The sequence below is a fragment of the Acipenser ruthenus genome, chromosome 2 (assembly GCF_902713425.1).
Source record: "Acipenser ruthenus chromosome 2, fAciRut3.2 maternal haplotype, whole genome shotgun sequence".
Lineage (NCBI taxonomy): Eukaryota > Metazoa > Chordata > Actinopteri > Acipenseriformes > Acipenseridae > Acipenser > Acipenser ruthenus.
Window position 1 is genome coordinate 55,516,437 of NC_081190.1, and position 25,635 is coordinate 55,542,071.

General features: G+C 37.8%; 1 protein-coding gene across 2 annotated transcripts in view; it reads left to right on the top strand.

Moving 5' to 3' along the window:
* Positions 1-25,635, top strand: part of LOC117409314 (guanine nucleotide exchange factor subunit RIC1-like) — a 116,609-nt gene that overhangs the window by 59,948 nt on the left and 31,026 nt on the right. Inside the window, exons 4-8 of one of the 2 annotated variants that reach the window (XM_034015153.3) lie at positions 9,601-9,708; positions 18,232-18,374; positions 20,171-20,304; positions 24,148-24,239; positions 25,074-25,162. In XM_034015153.3, the coding sequence (XP_033871044.2) occupies positions 9,601-9,708; positions 18,232-18,374; positions 20,171-20,304; positions 24,148-24,239; positions 25,074-25,162 (566 nt within the window). Of the gene's footprint in view, positions 1-9,600; positions 9,709-18,231; positions 18,375-20,167; positions 20,305-24,147; positions 24,240-25,073; positions 25,163-25,635 lie in introns of both variants that reach the window. The other variant, XM_034015152.3, reaches the window with a different exon arrangement.

The window sequence follows — 25,635 nt, forward strand, 5'->3', positions numbered from 1 at the left end:
TATACCTATGAAAACAGAAGAACAAATGGTATTTTCCAATAACTAGGCTTAAGTACTTATTGATGTTAACTGAATATATATATATATATATTTTTAAAATGCTTACCTACCAATGTGATAGATGTGAAATCACAGATTTCAGTAAAACTACACCCTGATTAGTAAACAATGCAGCCCATACACAAGGGTATGTTATTCTGTATTTTAAAATGAACCAATAGGACTTCAAGTTACAAAAAAATGTAAGCAGGTCATTAAAAGAAAATAAATAAGCCTTGATTTGCTGCATGGAAAACTGCTGTTAAATAAATTAAATTAAATTAAATTAAATTAAATTAAATTAAAACTGAAAATGCTATGTAAAATTATTTCAAAATCCAGACCAATAAGTATGGCAAAACGAGTCCAGAAACAGGTTATGCTTTTGAAAAACAAAACCTGGGGTTCTAATTTAAAACAAAATCAGAAAGAAATTCTCAGCAAAAGTCGCGCATTTCTTCCAAGAAATGCAGAAGTGTAAAGAGAAAACAGACGGGGCATTTTGCATAAAAACAATTTAAAATTTACAAATACAGACATTTAAAAAAAATAGCATGCAGAACTGTATAACACGTTGAATGTGTGTGTGTTTAACACTTGAGCTGGACATTTAAAATGCTATGTGTGTCTTGTGCAGTATTGAATCCAGCCAGAATAAATAAGCACATTGTTTTGAAGTGAATATTTCCAAAAGCTAATTTGATGAAAGTAGAAAGGTGACATTTATATCATGCAGTCAAAAATGACTTTTAGCAAAATGCTTACATGTTAAAGTGTTTAGTGCAGTTGTCTGTTCGTGTTAATCAGCTGCTAGACAGCTTGTTGATGGGCACTCGCTGTATGATATGAACACACGCAATAGGTCTGGTGTAGGGAATCCAATTCCAGACACTTCCCAGTCCCAGGAGTTAGGGATTTATTTATTTATTTATTTATTTATTTATTTGTTTATTTTTAATAATACCGTGCTTTTACTTTTATTAGCCTAATAATTAGCGGGGTACATGCATAGGCTAATGCAATCACTCCACAAAGGAGTTATTCAACGAATTAGTCATAGTGAAAAAAACACATAAATTGTTGCGAGTAAAGATAACACAGTCGTGCACGCTCTAGCTCCAGCGCAGTGATTTCACTGTCTAAGTAGGGCGTCACAGCTCGACTCAATAATACTGTTATTTAAAAAAAACATAAACTTAGTTAAAACACACTGAACTGATTAAACTACAAACACTGAACATTTAAACTCCAGAAAGTAAACGTACCTAGTAAATACTACACATTTTTAAAAGAAGCAACATCATACAATGATTTTTTTTTTTTTTAAGCCTACAGACTGCAGAACCACCGCCCTGCTATTTAAATATGTAATTTAGCCATGTGCACTCAAAGCTCACTCGCTGTCAGCAGCCGGTTGGGTGTTTATAGTTAACCTCGCCTAACAGAAAGGGAACGTAGGCTACACCAGTACGGCTGTGGTTTTATTTGAAAGGAGATTCAACATTATTAATTTGTTTGCTAAATCGCAAAGTACTACAATGTGGTAAAAAAAAAAAAAAAATAATCTGTTGTCCGTCATTAAAGGAATTTTCTCGCGTACCCCCTGAGGAGCGCTCGAGTACCCCCAGGGGTATGCGTACCCCAGTTTGAAAACCGCTGATATAAAGGAAGTATCTCTGTCACAGCTTGACAAACTGACTCCCTCAAAGCTACTGTTGTCAACGACAACCTTCAATATGGGGCCAGGCCTGAAATATTCAACATAAAATAAAAATGATTTTAATTCATATGCATTTTTTTCAAAGATGAAAATGCTAGTTTAATGTAAATATATAAATACAAAATGTTTTAACCAAACCTGGATTTATGTTTTTGAAGCACAGCTTAGGTTGACACTAGTGAGTCATGAACTTCTGCAACATTAATCGTTGTCTTCTGTAGTTTCTGAGACAGGTTGCTCAAGTGAGATGGAGCATCATGTAGAAAACAACTGAGTGTAATTACATCACTTGCTATTGCAGTGTTGTAATATGTCCTGGCCTTACTTTGCTGGTCACCTCTAACATCTTCTGCATCTGGTGATTTGAATCTAAAATGTTGTGAAAGAAAGAAATCCATATTAACAAGACTGTCAAAAAGGAATGGTTGTGAAAAATAAAACTGTATATATTTACCTGCTCCAGGTGCTGTATGATGGCTTGTACACCCTCAGGAAATGGTCAAGGGTTGTGAGAAAGTGGGAAACCCATCTTGTGCCTCCTATTCAAGTGGGTACAAGTGGTTTCATGCCAAGCACTCATAAGCTGTTCATCAAGTTTGCTCTGTTCAGTGGGTTGTTGTGGTAAAAATAATACAAGCCCATTGACAGCTCATCCAGTTTCTTGTAGTGGGCATTCTTTTTTATGGCATCTGCAAAGGCTTGTTCAAAACGGTGGGCCATGCAGTGGATCCCTAGGACATACAGTGCCGTGAAAAAGTATTTGCCCCCTGTCTGATTTTCTGCATTTTTTGGACACTGAATGTTATCAGATCTTCAACCAAAACCTAATATTAGATAAAAGAGACCCTGAGTGAACAAATAACACAAAAATGCGATACATATTTCATTTATTTATAAAAGAAAGTTATGCAACACCCAATGCCCCCGTGTGAAAAAGTAATCGCCCCCTTAGACTCAATAACTGGTTATGCCACCTTTAGCAGCAATAACTGCAAACAAACGCTTCCTGTAGTTATTGATTAGTCTCTCACAGCGCCGTGGAGAAATTTTGGCCCACTCCTCCATGCAGAACTGCTTCAACTCAGTGACATTTGTGGGTTTTCGAGCATGAACTGCTCGGTTCAGGTCCTGCCACAACATCTCAATGGGGTTTAGGTCTGGACTTTGACTAGGCCATTCCAAAACTTTAAATTTCTTGTTCTTCAACCATTCTGATGTAGACTTGCTTGTGTGTTTCGGATTATTGTTTTGCTGCATGACCCAGCTGCGCTTCTGGCCTGACAGAATTCTCTGATACAAAGCAGAATTCATGGTTCCTTCAATGATGGCAAGGTGTCCAGGTCCTGATGCAGCAAAGCATCCCCAAACCATGACACTACCACCACCACCATGCTTGACCACTGGTATGAGGTTCTTACTGTGGAATGCAGTGTTTGGTTATCAGTACCACAAGCAACAAGCGTTTCCTTCCATGCATCCTGCAAGGCACTAATGCCAGCAGTCTCAAGAGGGTCTGTGACAATCTGACTCATGAGTTAAGATGTAGCTTCTGAGATCTGCCTTCTCCGCAGACTGAATCCCCACAAACTGCATAGTCACCAGCCCTTTCTGGCAGACTCGTACATATACTAGCTCCTCTTCCACGACAGCACTATCTGCATCACTGACAGGAACTTTGCACCTTTTATTTGATCTTGCAGCTGCCTTCTTTCTACCTCTGCAATGTAGTGCATTAATTCTCTTGTTTGTCATTCCTGTAAGTACTTCATAGATTTAGCCCTTTCTGTTCATCAACCCTATGGAGAGAATCAAATGAATTCCAGAATAAATTAAAATCATTTAAGAAAGATATGCTGTTTTATATTGTCACACTCTAATCATTAACCATGTTTTTTTTCAAGCTTTAAAACAAGTGTAAGTTCAATATAAATTTGATTCCAGTCACCATAAATACCAACTAAGAGTTTACTTTATCTAATGTGGTTGTATTATGGTGTACTATCAATAATTTGAATCCCCTTTTCAGAGTTTTAGCACATAAAATAATAAAAAATAATAATAATAATAATACTACTACTAATAATAATAATAATAATTGAACGCATTGGACTGGGGCACTAAGTAATAACATATTAAAAATAGCAGTCGCTGTATTAAAATTAGAACTTCACCAGTTAGAATAAAATGACAATAGGATGTAAATACTGAGTCTCCCTTTCCAACACACAATACAATTTCAGATTTATTTTTTTGTAGAAGGGACATTATTTGGGGCTCCCGAGTGGCGCATCCAGTAAAAGCACTTGCTAGAGTGCAGGATGCGCTCTATAGCCTGGACGTCGCCAGTTCGAGTTCCACAGCCGACCGTGGACGGGAGCTCCGAGGGGGCGGCGCTCAATTGGCCGAGCGTCGTCCGGGGGGAGGGAGGGTTAGGTCGGCCAGGGTGTCCTCGGCTCACCGCGCACCAGCGACCCCTGTAGTCTGGCCGGGCGCCTGCGGGCTTGCCTGTAAGCTGCCCAGAGCTGCGTTGTCCTCCGACGCTGTAGCTTTGAGGCGGCTGCACGGTGAGTCTGCAGAGTGTAAAGAAGCGGGTGGCTGATGGCACACGCTTCGGAGGACAGTGTGTGTTCATCTTCGCCCCTCCCAAGTCAGCGCAGGGGTGGTAGCGGTGAGCTGAGCCTAAAAAATAATTGGGCATTTCAAATTGGGGAGAAAATGATAAAAACTGGTTGGCAACGATTAAATTATTAGAAAAAAAAAAAAGAAGGGACATTATTTTATTTTTATTTTTTTTCAGTGGGGTAAACTTAATATTGATAGGCATAGTATAAGCGCATTTTAATGTATCAAATTATTAATTAGAAGCTCTTTAAACAACAGCATTGCACACAACACAAATGTTATACAAATTAAATACTTACTCACACATCCAGACAAAATCTGAGAAAGGCCTCTGTGACCCAGATGGCTTGTGGGTGACGTCAGACCAGGAAGTAGGCAGACAACAATACTGGGATGTTGAAGCGCTGATGCGCCCGTTTAACAACAAAATAAAGGATTCAAACAAACAAAACAGTTTTGCAAAACAAAACGGCACAGTGGCCAAAACAAACACACAGAGAACCAAACCAGTATAGTGGTAGTCCGAAACTGCACGAGTAGCAATTGCCTCTTTTCATTTCACTTTTACTCCCCGACTCATATTCCGCCTCTGAACACACTAACAAATGTTCAGCCAAAGCTGTTTGTTTTTATATTGTGGCCGAGAGATTAACTGGCTATCAATTACCTAGTTTATCCCTCGACCACATGCAGCACAGGTTTTCTCAGCCGTGTGGCAGCCAGTTTGTCAATAAGGACTCGCTGTTGACCACGCATTGTCACGTTTTATCTGGATGGGGCATTTTAACCCCATACAGGCTGTCAAACAATAATAACAAATAAAACGGTGTTTAACACACCAAACCATACATTCAAATAATAATAATAATAATAATAACAATAATACACACACACACAGGGGCGGGGTGTACCCCACCACAGCTTTTCAAAATTAGCCACTTTGAGTGAAGCTAAAGCCTTCTCTGCTTGTGTAGAGACTATGGTTGCTGCCTTCACTGCAGAAATCCCAAATGCAGCGTTGATGGTACTTTGACAGTTCATGCTCTTTGACAATCTGCAACTTCCAGTTACTTGTTCCTGCCACAAATTTTTTGTGTTGTTTTTCTGTTATGAATACAAGAGGCATTCTGAGCAGTACATGTCCCCCATGTAAATTACGCCTCTGATTGGGTTATACAGTGGAGCCTCTCATATCCATCCTGGTAAGATAAGACACCCTTAACCGATGGATCTGTGGCATGTGGGATGCACATGCTGTGTTACCAACTGAATGGTACTGATGGAAACTGATCAATACACATTTTATTATGGGTTTAAAACAGTAAATTCAGCTCTTAGCAGGACGGAATGGATTCAGCTGCAGATAAAGACTATGGGTTTGGGAATTCACTTTCATGTTTTACATGCTGTCATTTCAGTAGCCTCCAGTACCTTGCATTTTTTTATTTTTCCCTGGTCTGCACGAGAGGCAATGGACAAATTAAACGCGTCCCGGCTAACCCTAACCCAGAATATAAATATAGATTTACAAAAAAATCACTGACTTACTGTATTTTCATAGGACACAAGTTAGAATGTGCATAACATATACAGTATGATTTTGATTTTCCACACCCCGATTTAGCAAGATGTGCCACTGCCATCTTAAGACAATAAACATTTGCGCTTTTGATTATCTTTGGACTTTAGTGCATATAAGTTTAACGCTTTAACAGGTTTTCATTTTTCCACTGTAACAGGAGTGTTGTGTTACGTGTGGGTATCCTCTGAGAGAATGAGAGACACACAGAGGGTTTGTAGTTGAAACGCCGCTCAGACGTCCAGGTTTTATTAATACAGAGGTGCAGGCAGTTGCAGTGGTTGGTGGCCGCCACTAGGGTACCAACAATGGTAGCCCTAGTGCAGAAGAAAATACACACATGTGTACATAATTACAAAAACACAAAACAAAAGTGGGTAAAACAGCTAAAAACAAGTGTTTGCCGTCCAGTGGTGCAGCGCTGCTCCCACTAAAAGGGAGGTTCCGCTTCAGGAACCTTCTTCCTAACACAAACTTAATAAACTGGGATGGGTTTTAAATTCCCTTAAATGTAATCCCTACCCTAATTGTAACAGTTATCCCGGTTACACAGGCAGTGATAATCGTGGTTGATCCATCTGGTTCATTCTCCCAGGCTATTCACGCAGGCCTGAATCTTCATCCTGGTACACAGGAACAGGAACAAACAAAGCACAAAGAACCACCAAGGACTGGCTCTCCAACCCCTTTCAAGGCACGTGACCAGGGTTAAGGTTAATTGATTATCAATTCTTCAATTGACACCTGTTTCTAGAAGTGGTGCAGCAGGCTAATTCATTGGCATTTGAAAGCATATATGAGTTTAGTCCCAGTCCCTCCAGTTGATATTCATGCCTGTCACACAACCAGCCCAAAATCCAGCACTATTGTCAGTCTCTTCTTGAGAGAGAGAGAGAGAGGCCTAAGACTGAATGTCAGAAAGTGTTTATTTCAATTCAGTACTGAGGTGCAGAGCTTTGAAGGGAAGCTCTCATAAAGCCTGTTGGCACCATGCCTAACTATAGTGGCTGTCTTTATCCCTCACCAGTCATAAGCACAAAATTCACAAGCTCTAACCCTGAAAATTCCTGGCCAACTTTTGTATTATACTTGCGTTCAATGTTCAGAAGTTGTAATAAGTAAGCCTTGTTACTGTATAGAGCAATTTGTAAAAAAAATGTGTTTAAAAAAAGATGTCCTGCAGCACCTATCAAATTGTAAGCACAGCTACAGTTAAAACCCCTGTGACCACAGTCACAAAGCACCTCAGTGCCAAGTTTACAGCACTTGTTTTCTTCTGAAGTCAAAGTTTCTAGTTTGTTGATTTTATAAAACTACAGAGTTCTGTATTAATGAACTTTAGCTTTTGTGCTGCACACTTACAGTAGCACTGGGGAAAAGGCTTTGTGAATTGTATTATCTAATTAAAGTAGTTATATAGTCCATAATGTACCAGTCATTTAATTTGTGTTTACAGTATGTATGACATTTTTATTCTAGTTTATTGTTTTTCAAATATATTTTTCTGCTTATGTAAGGTTGGGTTTATGAATCAGAAAGGGTATGATATTAGACAATCTTACTCCCCCACAACCCTGACATCTTAAAGGCAAAAAGCTTCAAATACAACAGCCAAGCTATGAAAATGAATGTACTGCAGTGATGTCTTTTAAAAGTAAAATATCCCCATGAAAGTGCAATTGTGTTGTACTGTATACAGTGAATTATGACCCATTGACAGATTTAACACTATGTACTGGTAATATGAGAAGGCTGCCATAAGCTGTAGGGATACATACCAGACCAGACACCGATCCATATCTATGGAAGTCTGGTGGAAGTCCGATCCAAACAGTGGACCGGCATGTGGCTGGTCCATCTTCTATATTTATACAAACACTGGGCCCACTATTTTTTTTTTCTCTCTGTTTTAAAGTGGTTGGAACAGGGGCAATGTTGAAAACATACACAATGTGTAAAACACTGCATACTCCTTAAGCATTGACTTTTTAAAAAGCTCTACACTAAAAATGACTTTGAGAAGCTCCGTATGTGAAAGAGATTGTACAACAGGAAAATAAATCAACATAATGTTTATACAACAAAACCCCATATGTGTTTACTTATGTATTCCTAAATGTGTTTTTACTGCAGACTCTCATTACACTTCCTCCATTCCATTTTCTTCCAAGAAGTGTTTTACAGTGGCAACTACCACGTGAACATTACGAACCTGATGAAGACACGTTAGTGTTAAAACACGTTGTTTGTCTGTCTTATGACCAGATTTTTTTGATGAATACAAATGAGCAGGAGTTATTTTTGATAATTCAGGAATGGTTAATTAAACTGGGTAGATAATGAACTGCAGAAAATAACGTATTTAAGGAAAAGGTGTTTCAATGGGGTGCTTTTTTTTCTTAGTCGCTGTCAGAGTCGAAGATTATTTGTCTCACTCACTTGTTTGGTGCTCCCGTTGGTGGAGGATGATTGTAAATCTTCACAGAGAGAGATTTGTTAAAGTGCCTATAAAAACCATGAATTGTGGGTGTTATCGAGTGATTGAGAACAAGATATTTTGTGTTTTGAAAGTGGTCTCGGGGTGCACAGGAGTCAAATATTGGTCAAAGGTCAATTATAGTCTTCTAGATGAATATGCCATTTTGATGTCGCTACTGTGGCATTATGCCTTTTTTTTCGAATGGCTCAGGATGCAAATATATCCTTCATCCATGTACTATATACATATGTCAAATGATGCACTTCCCTGCTTTGCCCCCTGAAAAAGCAAAACTTTTACTACAAAAGATTTTTCCTATAATTATTTGTTTGAGAAATTTCTAGATATTATAAATTTCCATTGGGGGTATGTAAAGTTTTCACCACAACTGTATATATATTACACACACAAATATATATATATATTACACACACAAAATGTCTTATCAGTAATTCATATTATCAGGAATCTAAAGCCAAATGCATACTGTCAGTTTTTATTGAAGTTACAGTAACATTGTACCCCACTACTTACTCTTTAAGTGTTACTTTTTCTGAATGGTCAAATAATAACAAACAATTACTGGGATACTTTATTTGTAGAAAACTAAATGTAATTAATTTCCTGCTTAGAAAGTTCAGTCTCATTTGTTACTGCCAGTTAATTTGTAGATGACCAAGCCACTGCTTCTGCACAGGATGTAAAAGATTATACTTTACTGTACTGCACATTTAAATCCCCAATGTTCACTCATCACTGAAACATACCCATAAGGAGCAAATGCAAATGGTCTGTTTCCTTTTTTTACCCACCATAGAGGATTACACAGTGGTTGTTACCAAGCTTTTGAACTCTGGAGACAAAAGCCTGGACTTGTGGGTCACTGACATGCAAAGAGGTGAACTATCCTCAGATGATTGTCTTCTCCAACCCACGCTAGTTCAAAGGCCAATACTGCTCTCCCAGGCCATGTGCAAATTTGGATTATAGATTTCTGTTCTCTGAATTGTTGCTTCAGGGCTTTTTCCTTGATTTGCAAAGGACATGATTTAAATATCTTGGTTTATTTTAAAAGAAATTCTGTAGTTAGTATAGATTCTGCTGGGGGTAAACAAGCCACTCATTCTCAATTGTTATTTCTTTATTTATTATTTCTTGCAGAGGGAGTCTTCGTGTGAAAGTGACACCCAGCTACAAAGAGGAACAATGTGCTCCTGCGTTAAGTGTGGAACTGAAGAAGGTGATGGACTTGCAAGCACCCATCACAAGGTGTGTGTGTGTGTGTCTAACTAAACCGTGACTTGAGCTTGGTGGTGTTGCCATTCCAGGAACACCTAGGAGACTGTCTTGATTGTGAGGGACAAGCTGATTGCATGGGCACCCACTAGCAGTACTTCTTATTTCTATTTGGAATAGATGCAAATGTTGCAGTTTTCCTCTTCATTTCCATGGTTATACTATGCTTTAACATAACTCTGGGATTTACAGTGCTTTACTATGCTTTATTACACATGCCATCTTTTACGATGGTGAACTCTTATAAAAGGGATCACATGCCATGTCACATGAACACGTGAATTTGCAGCACAGTAGACTAGATGGTCTTCTAATTTTACATGCGTTCCCTAGGTTTTTGGCCATCTTGTACATTAACCAGTGCTGTATATATCCATGCTACAGTAATTGTGTTTATAAAGCATAATGGTGATGTGGTCACATATATACCTGGGTCATTCTACCATTAGTGTGCCTTTTTAACTTTTTCATTAGAAAAACATCAAAACACACATTTGCTGAGCTTAACAGCAGAAAACCTGTGAATAACAAGCCATAAATCCCGGTCTAAACTATATTTTGCATCAACTATGTTACGAACATGTAAGTAACAATTTGACAAAGTGTTCAAGCTGTTTAAATTTGAAATCAAACATTTTTACACAGATACCATGTCCCTGAATGCAGTTCTTGAAACATATAGTAACTGTTGTCAAATAACTCACTTTTTAGTTGAACTAATATTGCAGAATATACAAACTGCACTTTGAAGCAGTTACATTTGAATAGAATAGGGTTAGATAGCAGTATCATTTCCACAACATATTTGGGATGGATTATTCTCTTCCCTTTTGTCAACAAATAAAGTTATGTTATTATCAAACATAAAATAAGACATTGTGGAGTAATATATTTGCAAGTAACATAGTTGACCAAAGTAAAAGAATTGATGGGACAATCAGTGCAATGGCTATTTTGTTCATTTTTAACATGTGTTCACAAATATGAAAGATGTCGTAGTCACAAATGTCATTGTGATACAACTATTACACACTTTTTGCCCTCAGATGAGTTGCAGTAAACAGAATTGACACATTGGGCAGGATTTATAAGCTGGCTCGTTATTGGTTGGGTGCCTTTGGAAATTAGCCTTCTGGCACTTGATTTCTAGGATTACAAAGAGTGCCAGGATTAAAAAGAAATATTACACAAGGTGCTCTTGCCTTACTTTGAATGCAGTACCATATGGTACACTTAACTGAAGTGATAAAGAAGGGGCTTATTTTTCCATAATGGACTTTAATGGAGCTGGACATCTGTCAAGATATGACTTATGTGGTTCATTACTTATTTTCACTGTGGTTTCCAACTCTGACAAACAGAAATATTTAAATCATGCGAGTGCACCGTATTTACAGTGACAGATCCAAAACAAATGACAGGCCCTGTATGCTCATTTCCAATCTCTTACGGTATACAGACCGCCAGACCATACTACAAGCAGCTAGAAAGGCCGCCCCTTGTCTCATTGACAAAGTTAAAAACTTCAATGTTATCCAGACGACAGTAGTTATACAGCGCAGAACCACACGGCCTTCCCTCAGCCTCTCAGTGCTGCTCGCTCCCAGGGCCTGCAAGCTTTCCTGCTCTACCCCGCGACCTTGAAACTCATTCACAACTCGGAGCCGCGTCTGTTCCAGTCACCAGCCGATGCACATCAGTTCCTGGATACACTTGGAGTCTTCTCCACACGAGGCCCCTCTCCTGTGAGGCCTAAACTCTCCTACAAAGCGTAGAAGCTATCTGGATTTTTTGCATAGGAAAAAAATAGACGTTGCCATGATTCAGGAGTCTCATCTGAAACACGAAGACATTCCTAGGTTAGCTAATAAATATTATCACGTAGCGGCCTCCTCTTCTGCAGAAAACAAAACTAAGAGTGCTCTGATTGTATTATTCCAGAACTTTCAGCTTACTATTTTGGGCTCAGGGGGACGAAGCTGGAAGAGTGACATACTTAAAAACTTTTATCTCAGGTAAAAAAAAAAGTAGCTTTTGTTTCAGTATATGCTCCTATGACCTTTGATAGAGATTTTTTTAGTTCATTGACTAAATTACTATTGGAGTTGCCTGACTTCTGTTTAATCTGTGGCGCTGATATGAATGCGGCAATCAATCATTCTCTTGATGGATTGGGACAACAGGAAAGGAGATCGCAGCATTTAGCATCCTGTGCACTGCAGAGGCTCGTTTCTGATTTAGGTGTGGTAGATGCTTGGCGTTTGTTAAATCCCTCAGCTGGAGAGTTTACATTCTTTTCACCTAGACAAAAAACATTTTCTTGGATTGATTTTATATTTGCATCGAGGACCCATTTCTCTGAAGTGCATATTGCTGATCTTTTGCCTATGTCATTATAAGATCACCATGGAAACTTTTGCAAATTTGTACTAACTGATACCATGACTCGAGCTCCACAGTGATGTTTTAATACCACATTTTTACAAAATGAATCCTTCCAGATGCTGTTTCATTCTAAATTAGAGGAGTTCCTTAGCTTTAATCGTGGTTCGGTTGATGATCCCCGCATTTTATGGGACTCAGTCAAGGGATTTATCAAAGACAATTCCACTTTATTTGCCTCGAAACTTAACAAATCACGGCTTAGTTAAATACAGTACATAATATGGAAACTATATTGGCACTTTTAGAACATGCTCGACAAAATTATTTTTCTGAAACTACTGCAGTTGAACTAAACCTTATCAGAAAATAACTCAATATTTTATTTAGTCAGCGTGCAGAATTTGTTATTCATAGGGCCAGACAATACTATTATTTTAATAGCAGCAGACCCAGTCATTTGCTTCCTTTGAGGCAGACGTATTATCAATTAAATCTACACATTAAATCTTAACAAATAAACACTGCATTCCGTTCCTTTTATCCCTAGATGAGCTGAAAGATGCTTTGCAGGACATGAGGCAGGGGAAGTCTCCTGGTAATAACGGAAATCCGCCCAATTTTTTTCTTACTTTCTGGACTCAGTTGGATCTTTTACTAGCTATGATAACTGCTATTGAGAGAGGTTAATTTTATAGAGATGTAAATACTGCAATCATATCTTTATTATTGAAAAAAGATAAAGACCCCACAGCTTGTGCGAGCCATCGTCCCCTGTCATTGATTAACTCGGAAGCTAAGCTGTACTCTAAAGTGCTCTCGCGTCGCCTTGAGACCTATATGACTAGATTAATACATCACGATCAAACAGGATTTATTAAGAGTCGTCTGGCATCTGATAATGTTCGCCATCTTTTTCACATTATACATGCTGCTATGGATGTTGATGCTCCCTGTGCCGTTCTCTCATTAGATGCCAAAAAAGCTTTTGATCGCTTAGGGTGGGATTAACTCTGGTCGGTATTGGATCACATGGGTTTGGGATCAGAATTTATTAATATGATTAAAGTTTTATATGCCAATCCTTCTGCGATGGTGCTCAAAGGAAGTAAATGTTCTTCCCAATTTGCTATTTCCAGAGGTACCCGTCAAGGCTGCCTGCTCTCCCTTTTATTATTTGCTTTATCACTCGAGCCACTCACCCAGGCTGTCCGCCAGTCCACTATGTCTACACCTATTACTGTTAATTCTACTCAACGTCACATTTCACTCTATGCAGACGATGTGCAGCTATATGTTGAAAATGTATCTCAATCACTCCTCCACCTACAAACGATTTTTGACAATTTTAGTTTATTATCGGGGTAAAAATTAATTGGTCTAAGTCTGCATTAATGCCCTTGAACGCCGCGATGGGGAGAATTGTCTTGCCTCGGAACATACCGTTGGTTAAGCATTTTAAATATCTTGGAGTAGAGATTCATCCCTCCTTACATTCCACCACGCTGAATAACTTCAACATCTTTAGTCAGGTGGAGGCAGACTTAAACAGATGGATGCACCTTCCTAACTCGTTTCAAGCTCGAATCTCTGTAATAAATGAACAAACTTCCTTGCATCAGTTTTTTTAGCTCTATGCTTCCACTCTTTCCCCCAACAGGTTATTGGGATAAATTACACACTATGATTTCAAAATTTATATGGAAAGGAAGGCGTCCACGCATTAAATTCATTACTCTGCAACACAAAAAAAAACCTTGGGAGGTTTAGCATTCCCAATTTTTTAATTCAGTTTCTGGGCTTTTGTGTTGCGTCCGCTAACAGTATGGTTTACTCCTGATGCTCCTGTCTCATGGTGCTCTCTAGAGGAAAATTTGGTATTTCCACATAGGCTTCAAGATCTGGTACATACAGGTATTACTCTCAGGCAGTGCAGATTACATTTTGGTCCCATAATTACACATTTAATTACAGTTTGGTGCTTTGTGGAAAAACATGCAAAGCTCCAAATAAAATGGTCATACACTTATCTTTCATAATTATTCACTTATATCAGGTGGCCGTCTCTTTTCCTTTCCACAGCGGAGGAATAGGGGGATACATATTCCTGCTGATATTTTTAATGATGGCTTCATTCGCATGTTCCAGGATTTACAGCCACAGTTTAACTTGCCGGGTTCTTCTTTCTTATTTTTTTTTTACCTTAGACTTCGTTCAGCAGTTTTTGCCTATGGAGTGCCCTGGGCACAGAGATGCCAATTTTTTCCCATAGAATACATTTAACCCCTCGTAGGCATCACCTAATTAAACTTATTCCCAGTCCTTTGTGCACGCTCTGGCCTCAAGTTTGGGAGTGTCCAGATGTGGTTACATTCTGGGCTCGGGTTTCTTCAACCTTGTCCACTATTTTGGAGAAGGATATTCCTTGCTCTCCTCCAGTGCTTTTACTGAATTCATTCATCCCTTAACTTCTCACTGCAGTAGAAATGGAACTGGTTAGCTGGCCTAATAGCAGCTAAGAAGATGATAGCTCTGCGCTGGCAGGCCCCGCATTCCCTTCCCTGGTGGCAGTGGATCCTCTTTTCTAGAAATCATTTATATGGAACTTTCTACAGCTGGGATCCACGGCACTTGGGAGAGGACTGTGGAGGCTTGGAGAACTGCTGCAGAATATGTTAGATCTGTTTTAAACCTCACACTAGATAACTCTGATTGTTTTTTGCTTTTGAGGGGGGGGGGGGGACGACAATTTGTATGTATGTGTGTATGTGTATATGTGTGTGTGTGTGTGTGTGTGTGTGTGTATATATATATATATATATATATATATATATATATATATATATATATATATATATATATATATATATATCTCAAAAAGGTGTTTCTGAAAAGCTTGTCAATTTCATCTTGTAGTCCGGACACTTGGTGAACTCACTGGTTACCATTATTTATAGTCTAGCACATGTAGGCTCTGGTGCATGTGGGATGTTGCGTACAGTATAGTACTTACGTGGTTATGACAGTCAGAAGGCTTGTTCAAGGTGAAACAAAAACAGTTTGAAGTTTCAAACCTGTTATTCTCCTTGCTTGTCATCTGTTCTAACAACAAGGTGATTTAATAGATAAACTTAAGTGTTTGTTATGAAAGTTGGGACCACTGGGCTGAATAAAATGCAAACTTTAAAGACTCACAGGCTAATGCATAAATCCTCTGCATTCTTGTGGCATGAGTTCAGTGCCTTGCAACTTGCTTAAAACATGCAAAAACGTGTCGGCGGTCCCCAGGCACCCCATTCAATTATTTATAATTTATCAGTGAGCCTGTTTTGGATTAAAGCATTTATAGTTTATAGTTTATATTTATAGTTTCATTCTTAAGCATGGTACCGCTGGATATTTTTTTGCATAACAGTAGTAGCAGGGATTTACAGTATTAATAACATTTTGTTAAATAACTACTGCTGTAAAATAAACATTGAATAAACTGCAACATAAAAAGAAAGTTTGTCATGTGTATTTGGCCAAGGAATGATGCTGTATGGCATATGATTTTCTTAAGAAATCACTACAGTATCAACGAAAAACTCCTGGCCAGACTGAATTTTTCTTTCACACAATTTCCATTGTCATTAAGAATTTACAGTACACAAAGCTAAATGATTATAATAGGTATGGTTGAAAATCTGAAAGATTGACTTAAGTCATGAGTTTTGAGCGAGGAGTTCTGTAATTAATGAGTTGTAGAAATAAATGTGTTGGGAATATTAAAAAATGTATGCACAAGTCTTTCTCTTGTGTACAGTAATTGCTTTGTTGCGGAAAAATTTGAGATGGAAATACAAGAACAGCTGTCTACAAACAAATGCTGCTCTTTTTGTGCGTAAAGGTCACAATTGAGGAAAACATGTTTTCCATTGCAAACATTAAACTTGACCTATATCTATACTAACCCTTGAAGTTATAAAACCATTCTATGTATTTGAAACATATTTATATGCGTCTTTACTGTAAGAGGGTATACATTACATAAATACAAGAGTGGTCATTTGCTTTCTAAATGTTATTCATTATAATAATAATAATAATAATAATAATAATAATAATAATAATAAAAATAATAATAATAATAATGATGTCAAAGTGACATAGCATTTGCCAGCTGTAAACCTTTGTGAGTTGTAATTACAAATACAGTCAATTTACTGTGGAGTATTTTTCAATAGGCTACCACTTTTTGCTACACAAATAAAGGAAGCTTCATATTGTGGTTTACAGTTATAAACTTCGTTGATATTTGTTACTGTGCATCTTTTAGAACAATCTAATATTCTGTGATACCACATTTACAACTGCCACAACATACCACATAGAGTAATGCGATTCTCAGTCATTCAAGTATCAAAGTACACAATTACACTGCAGATTGAAGATACTGGTCTAGATAACTCTGGCTGTTTTGCTGAAAACTAGCTTACAGTATATTTGCTAAGTCACTTTATTTTAAAGTGTCTCCTTCAGTGGGGAAAAAAGACAGCACTTGGCATCTTTTTTTCCCCTTCGTGGTTGTCCACTGGAGGAGATTCTTATTTGTTTATTTAGCAGACGCCTTTATCCAAGGCAACTTACAGAGACTAGGGTGTGTGAACTATGCATCAGCTGCAGAGTCACTTACAACAACATCTGACCTGAAAGACGGAGCACAAGGAGGTTAAGTGACTTGTTCAAGGTCACGCAGTGAGTCTGTGACTGAGCTGGGATTTGAACCGGGGACCTCCTGGTTACAAGCCCTTTTCTTTAACCATCGAACCTCCTGTAATATATTAGAGGTCGGCACAGGTAGAAAATCCGGAACTGGGTACCCACCATGTAAAATACCTGGATCTTTTTCGGGTAATGATTTTAAAAAAATAATTAAATAAATAAATTGCATATATTTGAAGTGCATGATACATATTTAAATACTATATAGTACGCATATATTTAGTCCCTTCAGATCTGTAGACTTGTGTAACCTTTTTCAGTACTGGAAACATCTAAATAATAATAATAATAATAATAGTACTCAGTTTGAATACAGTTATGTTAAATGCACTTCATGCTGCCGGGTTCTTTGCGACATCTATTGGCCATATTCGAATCCACTGTTGTTGTTGATGTAATGTTGTACTTGTGTTGATTCAGGGTGATGCAAGGGTTCCATTAATGGAGGTTTTATTTATTTTCTCAATCGGAACACAGCATAGTTTACACAAAACAAAAGTATAGGCAAGGAGAATATCTTACTCCTCCTTTTCTTTCTCTTGCTTTTCCTGTGTATCCCTTTTTGTCACATCCTGTTTGTTCTAACTTTATTGTTCACCGGTTACTCTATGGCAAAAACAATAGTCCAAAACAAAAGTTAAGGGTGCAGTCTGAACTGATAAATAAATGTAAATATTTCAGTCTTTTCAGTTTTCAATCTGTTTTCTGGGGTACACCGCTCACAATACTTTAGTTATTTGTTTGTTTATTTTTAAATAAAGGCTACTTATTTGATATTTTTAGTAAGAAACTATATCTGTGCAATAACTGTAGATAAAGCATTCCGTATTGGAAGCCACACGGTTATTATTATTAATGAATAATTAAGATTTATCACTGACCAACCCAACAGGATGTTATGTTGCTTTCTTTACGATTTAGTTCCTGAGAGAATAGTCGCTGCAGTTATTATTATTGAGGTGTGCTTGCTGCTAATGCAAAGCTTGTTTTAACGTTGTCTTTTTATTACGCCGGCCAGAGACCCGCGCTTACAACTGCATTATCATAATTTCTACATTTTCTTTAAATTCTCAAATTAATAGTCGATTCCCGAGTAGTAAAAAGGGACCCAGGTCGGGTCATTTAAAACCCGACGGGTACCCGGGTACACGTGCCGACCGAGTAAACAATCACTTACAGGGAAAATAACCAAGGAAAGGACAGGAACATTTAAACTACAGTATTCATAGTTTCTCCCACCAACTTTAAAGAGCTTTAGACAAAGTAAACCGTATACACTATTTGTGTACAGTATGTGCACTGTTCCTGCTAATGCAATGATTTATTTATTTATTATTTTTTTTTTTTTAGCTTGCAGTCAATGCAGGAAGACCTGGTGGTTGCCACTGCCGACGGCCTTCTTCATCTCATTCACTGGGACGCAGTGACCAATGGGAGGAAGGATATCAATGTCTGTACAGTTCCCTTTTCTGTAGACCTGCAGTCCTCAAGAGGTAAGGTCCTGTGTTGGCTGGGAGAGACAATCAGCAAAGAATTGGGAAGAAAACGAGAAAAAAAAAACCTGAAATGACCTGAATTAAAGCAATGCAAGGACCACACTGAAACACGCATTCCAATCACAGATAGTTTGCAGTTTGTTTGACAATCCACATTAAATACCTACAGTCCCCTACAGAATGGCTTATATTTCATACACACAAACAGGTCATGCAGTTGTGATTATTATGAACCCTGGGGCTCCAGTCACGCAAGTTAAAAAAAAAAAAAAAAGAGTTCTATGTCCTTTAGTGAAGCACAAAATCTATGTCCTTTAGTGAAGCACAGACTAACAAGAAAACCAGGAAACCATCAAAGAAAACAAAACCTCCTGAGCATCTGTAAGAGGCACTTGTTGAACCCCAATTGCATAAATCACACATAAATGATCAGTACATTGACAGAAAACATACAAGCCTTACAATGGAGTTCTGTTAGCCTCCACATTCTACCGAATAAAACCGATATTAGCCCTCTGTTAATTAAGACAAATACTATTTGCTTGTTTAGCTTATTTAGAATTGAATGGACAGGTATTCTGCCACTCAATTAAGTGCAGCAGCAGCAAGTTTCTATGCTGCATTAGGGTAGCGGGTGCTACAATTGTACAAAATTAAACTGGTGCCCCCTTCTCTTAAGTAGGTATATACTGCAGTATAATTTGATGATTGTATTCAAGTTGTGTCCCTCGCTTCATTTTTGTGTGCTGTAAGAGGTGCACTATTGATCAGAAATTGCTGTCTCTTTCAAGGTCAAGAACTCATTTTGGCTGTCCCTTTGATGGAATGAACTACTCTACTGCTTTATATTAGGGTTTCTCTTTGTATCTTTCTGAAATGGGTTTCATCATTTTCTGTTCTATGTTGTTACTGTTTTTATGAGTTATGTAATCTGCTGCATTTTACACTGTGACCTCACTGAAAATAGGACATCTCTTGGCCCACATCGCTTTGTAAAATCAATAAGTAAATAAACAGTAGCACGTTATTTTAAATTGTTTATTGTTTTTCAATACCATGATGTTTTCTGTTTCTCCTACCTTGGTTCTTAACAGCCTTTTCTGGTAAATCTGAAAAACATTACTACTGTTTTTTTAACAGTTGAACATATTCCAAACATTATAAAGAAAGAAAACAAAAATCATGAGTTAAAGCTTGTGTTTCTTTACACCAAGTCATTTGTAGCTTCTATGAATCGTTGATTTGTGATACTTCTAGGTACCCCTAATATAGATTACTGATGACTAAGAAATAAACAAAGGTAAGTGCTGACTCTGTGAGACCTATTCCACTTGAGTACTGGCAGATTCACCACTTTGAGTTGTTTATCCCACTTAAAACATTTCAAAATCAACTTATTCATTAAAAACAAAATACCATTGATAGTCCACCTCTTAGCATTTAAAGCATATTAGCATTAACAATTGAACCATGAGCCATTGTCAGCTGTGATTCAAGTTACTGGTTTCTTTTGACGAATCCACATCTTTCTGTGTGATCTTTGACGAATCCAGTTTTAATTGGAAAATGAATACATTAAAAGAGGATTCCATCACAGAAATGTTTCAACAATGGATATTTCACTGATTCAAGGTTGTCAAAAAAAACAAAACAACAAATTATCAAAAACTCAACCATCAATTCTAAATCTAAACACTAATCAGAACTCCAACATGGTGCTGTGTACAGGTGGAGGCTGTGTTCTGAAGTTCAAACTGTCACTGTTTAGTGTTTTTGCTTTCTGTGATTAGCAGGCCCTTCGCTGGATTTCAAAGATGTGCACATTAGAGACATGGAGTACTGTATAACCCTGGATGGCTTTGCTGTGGTCTTTAATGATGGACGCGTGGGCTTTATTACTCCAATGTCAAGCAGATTTTCTGCAGAGGTAAGAGGCAGTTACTTACCACAAGTAATTGTTCTGTGTGCACTCGATTTCTCAATGGGCCACTTAGGAATTATATCCATGTCGGACATATTGGGCTTTATTCAAGTCATTCAAACAGTAGCAGATCTAAGTACTGCTTATATTTAAATGTAAAAACATGAGGAGGAAAAAATGGCTGACAGCGTGTGTTCGTCTTCGCCCCTCCTGGGTCAGCGCAGGGGTGGTAGTGGTGATCTGAGCTAAACAAAATAATTGGACACTACTAAATTGGGGAGAAAATAACAAAAAACTAATTGGTGACTACAAAATAATTTTTTTTTTTTAAAAACCCCAAAAACTGGAATTTTCATATTTTAATTATTTTAACGCTAGCGATATTTACACCTGCCACTGTTAATATCAGTTGAATTTACGAACTGCAGCAATTTACAGTATTATGTTTGGGCTTGAAGCCATTTTCATTTTATTAACCTTTTATTTATTTATTTATTTATTTAAAAAACATCTTTAAATAATTGTAATTATTGTGGGTCAGCTGTGGATCCACACACAGGGCATACTGGCTGCCTATTGAGTCCCAGAGACCTAAGGAATCTACTGTCAATTTGAAAGTCTTACAAAGGAGAAAAATGAAGTAAACTCACAAAACCTGGCAGCCTTTGCTCAACAGGTATACTCAGTGTTTACACGAAACAGCACCTGTATGTATGTATGTATGTATGTATGTATGTCTCCTTCCATTTTAAAGGAGCCTTTTTGTTGTGGTTTTGCTTGTCTTGGTCCACATAAGCACCGTGTCTCTCAACAAAGACCTGCATCAAGAACAAAGTACTTGTTTTGTACCCTAAGTGCAAAAAGTGCTGGAGTGCTATGCATGTACAATATGCTTATAAATAACTTTGTTTATTGATTTTATATTATCAACAGAAGTACATTTACAGAAAGCAATCAGCATGGGGGGTACACAATAAAAGAAGTGAAAACTCACATTCAGTGGATTGAAAACTCACATTCAGTGGATACAAAGAACAGTGGGTGGATGAGAGCTTTTCGCAGGTCTTCAGCTGGCCCAACGAGCAAGAGGGAGCTGGAGCTGTTCAAAGAATGTTATAAAGGGCTGCCATGCTATGTAGAATTTTTCTGTGTCCCCCCCCCCCCCCCCCCCCCAAAGTGTGAATGAAATGTTTTCAAGATTAAGGAATTGCATGACATCCCTAACCCAGTGGATGTGAGAGCGTAGGGCAACTTGCTTCCAGTTAAACAGAATTTTGGCATCTGGCAAGTAAGGTCGCAAAGGCCAGGGAATCTGACAGCAACTTGGTCAGAGGGATGTCATTGGGAAGTACACCAAAAAGGGCAATAAGTGGAGAGGCATCAATGTTTGTTTCAGTAATTTGAGAAAAAGCTTCAAAAATGAATGTCCAGAAAGGAGCCAACTTGGGACATAACCAAAAGATATGTATAAGGGAGGCGGTCTCCTGCTTACATCTGTCGCAGGTTGGATCCAAATCCAGGAAGATCTTAGCCAATTTAGTCTTACATAAATAGATGCAATGTAAAATTTTAAATTGTATCGGTCCATGTCTAGCACAGACAGAGGATGAATGAACCAGAGGCAAGATTTGCTCCCAATCCTCATCTGAGAAATTGAAACCTAAATCTGCTTCCCTCAACAATTTAATTGTGGAAAGTGAAAGGCAAGGTAGAGGGAAAGTAGTGGTGTATATTTTTGAAATCATGACATTCCAGTTTGGGTTACACTCAAGTATAGAATCAGTAAGAGATCTGGAGGGTAACAGGAAATTGTGCAGTTTTGTGGCGGACAAAATTCTGGACCTATAGGTAACGGGAAAAATGAGTTCTGGGAACATTACATTTTTGGGAAAGATAGTCAAATGATGCAAAATTATTATCAATGTATAGGTCTTTAAAAGACTTAATACCTTTTTCGTGCCAGATATGAAAGGCCAGATCCCCCAGAGAAGGAGGGAACAAGTGATTGGAATCAATGGGGGAAAACATAGTGATAGATTGCAAGCCAAAGTGTTTCCTGAACTGTGTCCAAATCCTGAGTGACTGTCAAAATAGAGGGTTAGTACTGAATTGAGAGAGAAAGATGTGTAGACTAACAAGAAGCTGCTTCCATACATAGCCATGCAGGGCCAGCCTGATGACGATGGGAGTGTAACCAGTAGGCAATACTATGAATTTTAGCTGACCAGTAGTAAAATTGAAAGTTAGGCAGCGCCAGTCCTCTCAAAGGCTTTGGTCTCTAGAGGAAGATTCTGCAAATACGAGGAGACCTCTTGATCAAAGTATCTCCTCTTTTGTTTGGAACAAGTGAGTTGTAAAAGGATTTGGGGATGAACACTAGAATACATTGGAAGAAAAATAAAAATGTAAGTAACGTGTTCATCTTTACAGAGTTAATATGGCCAACAAGCATTAAAGGTAATGTGGACCAACGCACAAAGTCTTGTTTGGTGCGTTACAGCAATTAAGTGAAATTAGATTTGAAGAGGTCATTATAGAAACGTGATATTGTGATACCCAAATATGTGAATTTATTGGAAGAAATTTTATAGGAAAGGTGGAGAGAGGATTATTTCTAGCAGCTGAGTTGATGTGGAACAATTCACTCTTATGGAGATTCAGTTTATACCTGGAGAATTTGCCAAATTTATCTAGTATAGCAAGAATGTGGGGCAGAGGATGCAGGGTCAGAAATGTACAAAAGAATGTAATCTGCATAAAGAGAAGTCTTTTGCTCCTGCCCCCCTGACCACACACTGCACATCCTGGCTGCCACTCAGAAAGATACAGAGAGGTTCAAGATTAATAGCAAAGAGCAAGGGTGAAAGAGGACAGCCCCGTCTTGTGCCGCGATGGAGTGGAAAATATTTGGAGGACGTGTTGTTGATACAGACAGAGGCCAGAGGAGATGAGTAAAGTAACTTAATCCAGGAGATAAAGTTACGGCCAAAACCAAACCTCTGGAGGGTAGAAAAGAGATAGTCCCACCTTCTCAGCATCAAGCGAGACAAGAACTTCTGGGTGGGTGAAGTTGACAGGAAGTAAAACCAGTCTGGTCTAAGGAGATTATGGAAGGTAAAACTGACTCAAGGTGATGGGCCAGCACTTTTGCTGGAATCTTAATATCAGCATTAAGGAGGGACACAGGCTTTTTTATTCTACCTCCTAAAATGGTGTAAAAGTAATCAACAAAATTACCTATTCCAGTTCATTGGCCAGAAATGATCCTGGATTCAGATCCTCACTGTGCCCAGTATCGATGTGATAAAGCCATCCAAAATGTCTTGTGTCAGATAGTTTGTCTTGGATGGAAATGATGTCACATCAAAATTAACTATACTGTTTAAGTATTCGTATTTAACTATATGTGATAAAAAATATAGTATAGGGTGCTATGTAAGGTACAAGCCAGTTTTCACCCTACTGAAGATCCGAGAGGCCAGTAAGACCCCTCCCTTCTGACCTCTCCTGGAGTGCATATCAGCTTGTATCATACAGCCTGTGCAATATTCTATGTATTATTCAGTAATTGTTTATTAAATTATAATCCAGAACCCCACTAGTAATGAGATATTGAATCTCATTTCAGCTGTCCTGGGGAAATAATTAGATTTAAATTGAAATGATGATGGTTGAACAAGACAACATTTACCAAAGGTTCAACAAAACAGCTTTCATATTATGATTATGTTTATAATGTGATATATGTTGCAATATAATATAATCTAAAGAAACTTTTTTTTTTTTTTTTAAGTTCCTTTGGTATTTTCTGCAGCTTTTTTAACTTCATTTTTTTTATTTTATTTTTAGCAACTGCGAGGTGTGTGGGCACAGGATGTACTAGACGGCACCTGTGTAGCTGTAAACAACAAGTACCGATTAATGGCGTTTGGATGTGCAAGGTAATTTTGTGTTTGTGGCATAGAGATTGGAGGTGCTATCCTAAATAAGAAAACACTCCACCATGGTTTAACAACCAGGACATTCAGAATCATAATATTTTTACAATTCCAGTATTGTTTTTGTTTTTCTCATCTATCTTTACTAAGATGAAACCAGTTTTACAGGTAATAAACCTCATGATCTGAGACAGTGGCATTCTACACTGCCAACAGGAAGATGTGTTGCAGCAGGTGGGGTTTTATTACCTGTAACACATGAAGTGGACAGAAAAAAACAAGGACCAAATACTAATAAAAAAAGCCAAACAATAAGAGATGTATAACAAAAAAATAAGTAAATGCTTTCTGTCCTGGCGGGACCTCAAGGTCCCACCCTATCTTGGCGCCGTACGTTTAGCATGTGCCATCAGAAATCACGTCAGAACCTCACGGGACTCCTAGGTCCCAGTCTGAGGTAGTGTATAAATATGTCTAAAAAATACTGTTTTTTCATGTTCTCATTTTCCTTTTTTAATTATATAGCTTAATTTCTGCAAAAATAATTCAGGACTTAAATGGTTAAAGTCTTGGGTCACTGATGTCTGTACTACGAAACAAAAGGTTTTATTGACTTTCATGATTTGTGCATCATAGCTATGTAAAAAATAAGCTGCTTTCTTCTAAAATGGCCCCTCACCTCTAACAAAAGATTTATCTCATCATGTCAGGCATCTATTATGAAGCATCTGTTAGTAGTTTACTGAAAGGTTAAGACAGCATTTTGTTGTATGTTTTACTGTTAAACCTTACATTTTTATCCTTGCATGTAATAAAGTCTTAATATTTTCTTTCTAGCGGCTCTGTTTTAGTTTACACAATAGACGCAGCAACAGGATCAATGCAGCTTTCCCACAAGTTAGAATTAACAGCAAAACACTATCCTGGTAAGTCTTAACTATTTTAAACTTATCTAACAAGCTACAGTAAAATGTGCAGTCTCCATAAAAATAAATAAATGTTACACATTGATAAGGTTTTTATATGAAAATTACATGTTGAAAATATTAACTCTATATGTTTTTCACTATTAACTACTGTATTATCAGTATTACAGCCAATATCATTTTTAATTCCTGAGCTAGACATATTGCTACAATAATAATACATTTGAGGAACTAACAATTTTTCTGTGACATACCAATGGATTATATGTTTAAATGTCAAATGAGTCATAGTTGTGGGGCACTGCAGCTTTATGAACCAATGTGTGTATTGTTTCTGTGCTGAAGCAGTTTAAATGTGATATTTACAAAGCTGAGAAAATAAATGGAGAAGTGAAATTATTTTAAAAGGCAATGTGTTTCACTTTGGTATGGTTTGTGTGCTGGTTGCAACAGTGTATTGATATTGGTAGTAT